Source organism: Castor canadensis, chromosome X (genome assembly GCF_047511655.1).
Source record: "Castor canadensis chromosome X, mCasCan1.hap1v2, whole genome shotgun sequence".
Taxonomy (NCBI): domain Eukaryota; kingdom Metazoa; phylum Chordata; class Mammalia; order Rodentia; family Castoridae; genus Castor; species Castor canadensis.
The window spans coordinates 75,660,308-75,670,911 of record NC_133405.1 but is presented as its reverse complement, the minus strand read 5'-3'; the positions used below and the strand labels follow the sequence as shown (position 1 = coordinate 75,670,911).

At 37.8% G+C, this 10,604-nt stretch overlaps 1 protein-coding gene across 3 annotated transcripts in view; it reads right to left on the bottom strand.

Annotated features, from left to right (window-relative positions):
* Window positions 1–483: 483 nt before the first annotated feature.
* Window positions 484–10,604, bottom strand: part of Magt1 (magnesium transporter 1) — a 38,367-nt gene continuing 28,246 nt past the window's right edge. Inside the window, exons 8-10 of one of the 3 annotated variants that reach the window (XM_074064007.1) lie at window positions 10,002–10,076; window positions 4,798–4,888; window positions 484–2,640 (exon numbers count right to left, since the gene is read on the bottom strand). In XM_074064007.1, coding sequence (XP_073920108.1) covers window positions 2,625–2,640; window positions 4,798–4,888; window positions 10,002–10,076 — 182 coding nt within the window. In that variant the 3' untranslated portion in view covers window positions 484–2,624. Of the gene's footprint in view, window positions 2,641–4,797; window positions 4,889–7,856; window positions 7,898–10,001; window positions 10,077–10,604 lie in introns of those variants that run through there. The other 2 variants (XR_012444605.1, XM_074064008.1) reach the window with 2 other exon arrangements.

The window sequence follows — 10,604 nt, the reverse complement described above, 5'->3', positions numbered from 1 at the left end:
AAAGACTGCCCCTAGATGACTCCCCCAAACTGGTCATAAGGGATTATGAAGAGTAAGAGGAGGAATGATAAAGAAAGTCAGGGAAAGATCTGCAGGCAAGCTCCCTCCCCTGGCCGAGCCCAGTTTCACAGGCGTGCTCCCTCCCATGGCCAGCCCATTTCACTGATGTGCTAGTGTGATATGCTGTAACTCTGTGCTAGTGTGGTAAGTTTTAACCTTGTGCTACTATGATATGTTGTAACCTCCCAGCGAGAGGCTAACTGCCACGTCTGCTTCTGTGCTTCCCACTTGCTTGCTTCCTCATTCTGAGGCATAAAAACCCCGCAGCCCTGAGCTACAGGGCCGGTGCCATTTTTGGAGAGATCCAGGGTGCTGGCCCACTAGTGTAATAAATCTTCCTTTCCTCCAACCACCTGGGTTTGAGTCTTGTCCTCACTGGTCCAACATTCTTCCCATAACAAAATAAACAAAACCCCCTCAGAATTTAGGTTGTAAAAGTTTATTGATATAGTCAAAAAGAAAACAGCCAGACATTTGGTTATCTTTGCCACTATATTGTATCATTTTAAGTATTATCTAAAACTGCGTAACAGATGATATTTTAAACCATTACTAGAAAAGTAAATTAAGAGTCTACTTAAGGCACTTCAGATAAAAGCTAATTTTAAAATGTCCACAAAAGTAACACTATTTTAAGTGTAGTAAATCTGCTTTCTACAGATTTATCCAGAATGCTGCCTTTCTTCTTACAGAAGAATGTGCTGTTAGAGACAAATACAAAAGAAACCTGTCATTCTTTCAATGACCATGGCAAGTGATCTGGAGCTATACAAATTACATGGCAGTAGGATTCCCTGGGCCAGTCTTACAGATCAGCCTGTCTTCATACAAGTCTCCTAAGAATCACAGCATGAACTAAATTGGCCTGAGACAAGTACAAGAACAGCAGGGACAGATTCAGAATCACCTAATTTACAGAAGAGTTATTAACAAAAAGTGGCTCCATTACAGAGCAACTGTATCCCCCATCCACCAGATCTCCTGAAAAAAGTCCACATATAGCATTTCTTCTGAGGCAATCATATCCACGTCCTTCCACAAACCTCTATTCTATAAGGTTTCCATACCACATGGGAGGATCATTAAATGGTAACTAGCAGGAAGCCGTCACAGTAGCTTTTCAATGTAATACTTCAGAGATGTCTTTAACTTTTTTCACAATTACAGTTCTCATATGTTTTTTTGCAGTGCTGGGGATTGAACTCGGCCTCATGCATGCTAGGCAAGTGTTTTACTACTGAGCTATATCCCCAAGCCCTCACATTTTTCTAATGATGGCATTTCAAGTCACTCTTCATAACTATGGAGGTTATAGTTAGATATAATGATAACCATGAAATATTCCACACAGAAATTTGATCAGAATATATGGTTATTTTCACTGTCAGAAAAAAGACAAAGTTCACACAAAATTCCTTCAAATTTTTACTTTGTTTTGCTACATTTCTTTTTTGAGATGGGGTCTTACTATGTTGCCAGGCTGGTCTCAAATTCCTGAACTGAGTGAGTCCCCCTACCTCAGCCACCCCAGTAGCTGGGACAAACAGGCTTTGTGTCCCTAATTTAAGGTGGCGAATAAAGGCTAAAATTATAGCAAAAAACAGAAAAGCTTTCAAGAAACACTCTGTTTCTATATATAGGCAACAACTCAATATTTTTCTTTTCCCATTTTAAGGGAGTCCTTTTCCTAAACACAACTGAGCTTATTTTTCTGCTAGATAAAAACAAAATAAATGACAATCTAACTTTCAGAAAAAACATTTGAGACCATTTGTAAGTTATACTACTTTTAGCAATAAGCTACGTTATTATTAGATTGGTAAATTTAAATCAAAGAAAACTAAGGAGATAGAATGAATCTGAAATGTTTCCAAATACAAGATGTGTAACATCACTTAGTCATGCAGGAGTTATAATCCTGTATTTAAAGATATTTCTTAATGTCTACAGCTATCAAGAAGCAAAGATAGCACTGTATTTCAGTAGGAAAGATGTGATAGGATGACTGATCAGTCTTTCTAGAGGCTAGACCTGTGCTCTGAAGAATGAATGTTCCATTTTCAGAAGACCACATAGCACACTTAATTTCTTAGCCCAAAAGGAAAGATTTGTAAAGTACACACGTGAATGTGAAGATGGAAGAATTAGCAATGGATTCCTCATGCAGGTATCTGGAATAGGAAAACTGGTCAGAACTTCCATTCCCCACCTTCTGATAAGATAACATCAATGACTAAAAGTTAACTAAAGTAGTTTTGAGCTCTGTCCTTATTAAAATAAAGTAGTAGTTTTAATTTTTTTATAATGTACTTAACTCTACAAAATAAAATATTTCATAAGTTCATTGAGAAGGGAAGGTTAAGAGGAAGAACAATTTCCAAATACTTCATGATTTTGACAAGAAGTTGCTTGTTAAGGCACTACACATCTTCTTTGGTTAAATGAGTAACTATTTAAATCACTTGAAAAAAAGAGGTATTACAAAATACACAAGTTGCATTCTTCTTTTCAAACACACGTTTTTCAATTTCCATTATAGTGTCTACATATCTCTGCAATCGTTTTTAACTCATCAGAAAGCTGAAACAAAAATATAATCAAGCTATTAGTCTCTGAAGGAAAAGTAGGTTTATTTCTAATAAACAAGTAGTATGTTGATTTAACAGATCAAAGAGCATTTTGTTACAAGTATGATAATCTGAGTATTAATAACAAAATATGAGAAAAATTGTGATACCAGGCAGTCTTATGACAAAAAAAAACTGACATAATCTCAAGTTAAAATAGCTTTTGAATAGAAACACTAATTAATAATTGAAACAACCCTGGTGATCAAATGACTTTTTTGTTTGTTTTGTTTTTTTGCAGTACTGGGGTTTGAACTCAGGGCCTGCACCTTGAGCCACTCCACAGCCCTTTTTTGTGATGGGTTTTTTCCAGATAGGGTCTTATGAACTATTTGCCTGGGCTGGCTTTGAACCGTGATCCTCCTGATCTCTGCCTCTTGAGTAGCTAGGATTACAGGCATGAGCTACTAGTGCTGGCTCAAATGATTATTAATTCTGTTTGAAGTCTTGGAAAAATTACCCTTGCATCCCAATTACTATTCCATAGAGGAGAAATCATTTAAAACATATATGTTTTTAAATGCAGGATGGCACATGCCTGTAATCATGAGTGTGAGGCCAGTCCAGACAAAGTTAGCAAGACCCTAGCTCAAAAAACAAAATACAATCCTAACTACTCAGGAGGCAGAGATTAGGAGGATCGTGGCTCCAAGCCAGCCCGGGCAAACAGTTCGTAAGACCCTATCTTGCAAAAACCCATTTCAAAAAGTTCTGGTGGAGTGGCTCAAGGTGGAGCCCCTGAGTTCAAACCCCAATACCGCAAAAACAAAAACAAAATCAATTTCCTTCCTGAGCCGTAGGGGTCCCTGTGAACATTTCAAGCTGATTAGACCTTTTGTTTTTAAGAAATGGGATCTCACCAGGTGTAGTGGCAAATGCCCATAATCCTAGTATTCAGGAGGAAGATTGCCAGCCCCAGCTACACTGCAAGTTCCAGGTTAGATTGGGCTACATACAGAGAGGGAAGGAGGAAGGGAGGGAGGATAATACAACAAGCCCAGTGCCAGCCCCACACATTACTGTGGGAAAACAAAAAGAGAGTAAAGTGAGTACCTCTGCATAATAAATAATGAGAGAGAGAGATATGCTATGTTGCCCAGGCTGGCCCCAAATTCTTGGGCTTGAAGGATCTTTCTGCCTCAGTCTCCTAAGTACTGATTAGCTGGGACTACAGATGCCTGGTTTGAATAGGTCTTCTATTTTCTTTTCTTTTTTTGGTGGCACTGGGGATTGAACTCAGGGCCTTGCACTTCCTATGTAAGTACTCTACCACTTGAGCCATGCCCCCAGCCCTTTTTTGTTTTTATTTTTAAACACAGGGTTTTACTTTTTGTCCTGGGCAGGCCTGGAACCATGATCCTTTTACCTATGCCTGACACAAAGCTGGAATTACATATACACACCACCATTCCTGACTTCTTTGCTGGGATGGTATCTTACTTTTTGCCCAGGCTGAACTAGAACCACAATCCTCCTGATCTCTGCCTCCCATGTAGCTGGTATTACAGACATGAGCTACTGTACCCGGCCTGAATATACTTTCTTTTTTTTTTTTTTTTTGGCAGTATCTGGGTTTGAACTCAGGGACACACACCTGCTAGGCACATGCTCTATCACTTGAGCCACTCCTCCAGTGCCTCTAAATAGACCTTCTTAAACACTCATGATCTCTACAAACTGGCTTTTAATCAAATGTTCTATTTATGCCATCTAAACCAGCCTTGAAAATAAGGAAGACGTTGTTTTAAAAAAAAAAACTGAAAAAATAATTTCTTCCTTAAGAGCAAGTATAGTAGTAAGTCAAGGAACTGTGTGAATAAATATGGTATAAAATGTTTGAATCATTATAGATTTGTAGATTAAATTAGGTCACATCAAAATAATCCTACAAGATGTTCTTAAGACATCATATGCTAACATTGCCCATCACGACATAATTATTTTAAATTAATTCTTTTATTCAACGTATCTAAATTAAACCTTCTCTCTTTCTTTTAGAAGGAAGAGTAGTTTGAAAGCAAAGTAATAAAAGAAAATATTATAAAGCAATATCAATAGTAATCACTGTAAATCTAGGTAATCACTACACAAATCAAAGTAAGAATCATACCTGTATGGATAGCCATGATATTTTGATCTGAAAATAGAAAGCATCCAACTGAAGAATAATACAACAAGCCCAATGCCAGCCACACACATTACTGTGGGAAAACAAAAGGAGAGTAAAATGAGCACCTTGTGCATAACAAATAACCAGAGCATAAACATCAGTCTACACTTCCCAAGAGTGAAGTGGAAGGGCTGCAATCTCCTGATAAATAACTTTCCAAGTTTCCTTTTTCTTTCTTTTCTTTTTTTTTGGGAGGGGGGAGGTATCACAGTTGGAACTCAGAGCCTCATGCTTGCTAGGCAGGTACTCTACCACTAGAGCCATGCCCCAGCCCTTTCTAACAGTTTTCATCTGTTTTTAATATTTCAGTTTGCTTTCCCCTTAAATTTGATCCATTACAATAGTGACTTCACTTATATGCTTGTACAATTTAATTGTATGAAACAGTGAATTCCTTTAAAAATACCATACTCAAGAATTTACTGTTAACAACACTGTCTTACTATTAACAAAATCACTACTTTCTAAACTTCTTTTAAGCTCTAAAACTGGTTTTAGCTGGGTGCCAGTGGCTCAATGCTTGTAATCCCAGCTACCTGGGGGGCTTAGATCATGAGGACTGAGGTTAGAGGACAGCTCTAGCAAATGGTTCCTGAGACCCAATCTCCAAAAATAACCAGAGCAAAATAGCCTAGAGGTGTGGCTTACAAGATAGGGCACCAGCTTTGCCTTGAATTTAAACATCAGTCTCATCAAAACTAACAAACTAACTAACTAATTGTGATTTTGCTGGATGTCATGGCTCAAGCCTGTAATCCTAGCTACTTAGAAGGTGGAGATTGGGAGGATTGAGGTTTGAGGCCAGTCTACACAAAAAGTTCACGAGACCCCGCCCTCCCATCTCAACCAATAAAAAAGTTACGTGTGTTAGCATACTCTTGTCATCCCTGCTATATGAGGAATCATAGACAGGAGGATTGTGGTCCAGGCTAGCCTGGGCATAAAGCGAGAACCTATCTCGTGGTAGAGTGCCTGTCTAGCAAGCACAAGGCCCTAAGTTCAAACCTCAGGACCACAGCAGCGGGGGAAGTCATCTTGAGGCTCAGGGTATAGCTCAGGGGTAGAGTACTTGCTTAGCATGCAACAAGGCCCTGAGTTCAATCCCCAGGACTGTGCATAAAAACTGTGTGTGGGGGGAGGGGGGGCAGCTTATTGTATTATTGGTATTTACTTAAGGACATCTCATAACATCATTATAAGAGGCTCACTTGAAAGTACTTTGTTCATATATACAGCCTTGTATGAAGAACTCATTAACACGGATACCTTTTTTGAAGGAAACATCTGATTCCTACTCCTGAGTTCATAGTTCTCTCCACTAGTCTCATATTCTCTGGTGTAGCATAGTAGTTTTTGATCAGAACTCCAGATAATGACCCTATAATGCTCAAGTATGGATTTCCATACTTCTTCTAGTCCCTAGACTAAGACTGGCCTTAGCAAGATTCTTTTTTCTTTTTTTTTAATTTTTATTTTATTCATTAGCAGGATTCTTAAAACAGAGCTAAGGATGTGAGAAAGCCTATGAACAACAGCAATGGAAGCTCTAGAAATAATACTCAGTGACCAATATTAAAAGCAACCTTTAGGGTTCATTCATTTATTTGCTTTTATTGGCAGCATTGGGGTCCGAACTCAGGGCCTCATGCTTGCTAGGCAGGCACACTACCACTTGAGCCACTCCACCAGCCCTTTTGTGATGGGTATTTTCAAGACAGGGTCTTGAGAACTATTTGCCCAGGGCTGGCTTTGAACCCTGATCCCCCTGATTAGCTAGAATTACAGGTGTGAGCCACTGGAACTTGGTTTGTTTTTTGATCTTCTGAGGTAGGGTCTTGCTTAGCCCAGGCTAGCCTCAAACTCATGATCCTTGTCAGTCTCTTGAGTGTTGGGATTATAGATGGGTACCACCATGCCTGGCTTAACCTTTAGTTTTGTCATCCTTAAGGAACAATTCTTTTTCCTTTTCTAATTTCCAGATGATATGAAATATTTTGGGGGCTCAAATGTAAATGTTAACTAATTTTTTTTAGTATTAACACATGGTCAGTGCAGAAAAGTCTTTTTGTACTAAGAAAATGTACCCATACATGTAGATATGCAGCATTGCTCTTTGTATGTTTGTATCCTTTTTTCACATATCTAGAAGTGCTTATAGCAGTCCCTGACACATGCCAAAGAATTGTTTATTGTTGGACATGGTGGCTCATGCCTATAATCCAACTACAAGATGAAAAGGATCACAGTTTTAGGCCAACCTGGGGCAAGACCCCATCTCAACCAATATTTGGTCATGGTGGCTTGCACCTGTCATCACAACTATGGGAGAAGTACAAAAAGGAGGACCATGGTCCAGGCTGGCCTGGGCATAAATGTGAGACCCTAGCTCAAAAACAACCAAAGCACTGGATGGTGGTGGCTCACACCTATAATTATGGCTACTTGGAGGCAGAGATCAGGAGGATCGCAGTTCCAGCCCTAGGCAAATAGTTCATAAGACCCTACCTTGAAAAAAAACTCAACACAAAACAGGGCTGGCGGAGTGGTTCAAATGGTAGGGTGCCTGTCCAGCAAGCACAAGGCTTTGAGTTCAAACCTCAGTACCACCAAAAATAAGTGTTTGTTATTTGTGATTATTTCATTAAGTTAGGATTTTAGAATTAGACAATACTGTGACTATTTTAACATATGTTACCACAATGTTTAACAACTGAAATTCATGTCAGCATTGTATTTACATGGCATTTTCCCAATAAGGAATACTGCAATAGGTATTTTTTGTGGTTCTGGGGTTTGAACTCAAGGTCTCACACTTGATAGACAGATGCTTTACCACATGAGCCAAGTATCTAGTCATTTTGGCTTTAGTTATTTTTTGAATAGGGTCTTACATTTTTGCCTGGATCACAATCCTCCCATGTAGCTTGTTGAGTGAGATGGAGTCTTAGTAACTTTTTGCCCTGGCTGGCCTCAAACCTTGATCTGCTCAATCTCTACCTCTCTAGTATCTGGGATTACAGGTTTGAGCCACCATGCCAGTCTGTAACATGCAATTTTTTTAAAGTCAAGGATTTATACTGATTCATAAAAAAAGATACATTTACATTAGTTCATTTTTATAATACATATTCATTTTAATTCTGCAAAATAAGTATTTCCAAAATTTGAAATCCAATATAGTCACCTTCTTATTGAAAATAAAGATTAGACTTTATTAAGGTAGGTAGGTAAAAAAGTTAACATTTAACTTTTTAATCATGAAAGAAAATCCATGAATTATACTTGTTTCACTACAAATTACACTGTTGGCATCTTTCTGCAACAAGTGACAATGAATATTTTTTTTGGTGGGACTGGGGTTTGAACTCAGGACTCTGCACTTGCAAAGCAGGTACTCTACTGCTTAAGCCGCAACTGTAGTCCATTAGGCTCCAGTATTTTGGAGATGGGGGTCTCTCAAACTATTTGCCTGGGCTGGCCTTGAACTGTGATCCTCTTTATTTCAGCCTCCCAAGTAGGTAGGATTACAGGCGTAAACCACTAGTGTCTGGTATAATGTGTGAATATTCTAATGCATAAAAAGTCCATGCAAACCAACAGAAAAAAGGACTAACATGCTAATTGATAAGTGGTAAAAAAAGAAACCCAGAAAATTTATAGAAAGGGAAACACAAATAAGCACAAAAGATAAATAAACATTTAAGAAAATATTTAACCTCATAATAACTAAAGTATAAGCCTGGTATGGGAGCCACACGCTGTAATCCTAGCACTCTAGAGGCTGAGACAGGATTGTGAGTTTGAGACTAGCCTTGGCTACATAGCAAGTTTGAGGCCAGCCTTGATTACATAGTAAGACCCTGTCACAAAAAATCAAAGCATAAAATAATACAACATTTCCTTATCTATTAGCAAATGTGTGTGTTTATGTGTGTGTGTGTGTGTGTGTGTGTGTATTTTAATGAGATTATCTAGTGTTGATAAGGCTACTATCACTTAAATAGACTAGTAAGAATCTAAATTATTATAACTTTTGCAGAAAGAACTTGACATCATCAATTTAAAACATCAAGAGAATTCGAAATACTCAGATATACAACCACAGTTATTCTACTTCTAGAGATGGACCTCAAGAAAATAATATGAGTGGCCAGGTGCTGATGGCTCATGCCTACAATCCTAGCTACTCGGGAGGCAGAGATTAGGAGGATCATGGTTCAAGGTCAGCCCGGGGCAAACAGTTTCTAAGATCCTGTCTCGAAGAAAATACAACACAAAAAAGGGTTGTTGGAGTGGCTCAAGTGGGAGAGCAACTGCCTAGCAAGTGTGAAGCCCTAAGTTCAAGCCCTAGTACTACAAAAAAAAAAGAAAATATGAAAGATGAAGCTTAATGTATCATGATTGTCACTAAAAATATTTATTATAATGAAAGTTAGAAAAAGCCCTAAGTGTTTAACAAAATCAGAAATAGTTAAGTTATAGTATAAGTTTAAAATTATGTATCGGGGTCTGGTAGAATGGCTTAAGTGGAAGGATGCCTGCCCAGCAAGCATGAGTCCCTGAGTTCAAACCCCAGTATCACAAAAAAAGAGAAGAAATTATGCATAGGAAACTATTTATTAGTTAATTATTTAATTCCAGTTTCAAAAGTGTGGGTAAGATTGAAAATTTTAAATTGCTTCTTGGTCTTTTGGCTAAGATCAAATGCAGACTTAGAATGACATTTATTAAAGATTAAGGAGAACAGTTACAAAATGCCATTGTGGGAGCTGGAACAGATTCAAAATTTTGTACATGTAGTTTTTAAAATGTTTTTGAAAGTGAAAGAAATGTATTATGATGTTAAAATAGTTAAGTATTGGTTTTTGGTGTTACTGGGGAGACAGTGGTACAGGATGCTCTACCATTTGAGCCACATCCCCTAAAACTGATAGTTTTTCAGTGATGAAATAATGGGTGAATACCTTCCCAAATGTTGCATAGTGCTTTCCCCCACATTTTCTATAATAAGCATATGTTACTTGTATAATAGTAAAAGAGGAAGATAACATGCTTATCCTGTAACTATGTGGGAAAGTGATGGGAGATCATGGTTTTTTTCTGTATTAGAGGCAGATTGTTACACTGTGGATCTGACAACTTACTCTTTCGCTTCCCGATATCCATGTCCGAGGTAGCAGCTTCACATAAAAGCACCATCCCTAAGGTAACCCCACCATCTTAGAAAACTGTTTAAGGAGCAATTCACATTGCTTTCATGAAGAAAATTAAAATGAATAAGTACATAAACGTTAACTCTTAATTACAACAAGTTAACCAAAATAATCTGTACCTCTACAGTGTGACAATTGTTTACTATGAACATATAATAATAATTAAGGTTGGAAGATTATTTCATTCATACAAAGGAAAATTGATATTTTAAACTAGCATCTTATCTATAATTTATACATGAAGTGAGTTTTTCTGAAGTCATACTTTGAAACAGTCTGCCTGAACATCCAGCTGTTGCCCCAGCCTCATATACATTTTAAAACACTGAATAATCATTTTCAGTATTTCAATCACCCCCCAAAGAAGAACATACTTGAAATGTGCATCATTTAGAGAGAATAATCACTCATTTTTATTTGGAAAATAATTTCTCAAAAACTTCAACAATGAACCTTTAAAGCACAAATTACTACCTAGCTACCTTGTTTTGCCCTATTGTAATAAAAAAGGAAAACCCAAGATGAGCCATGACC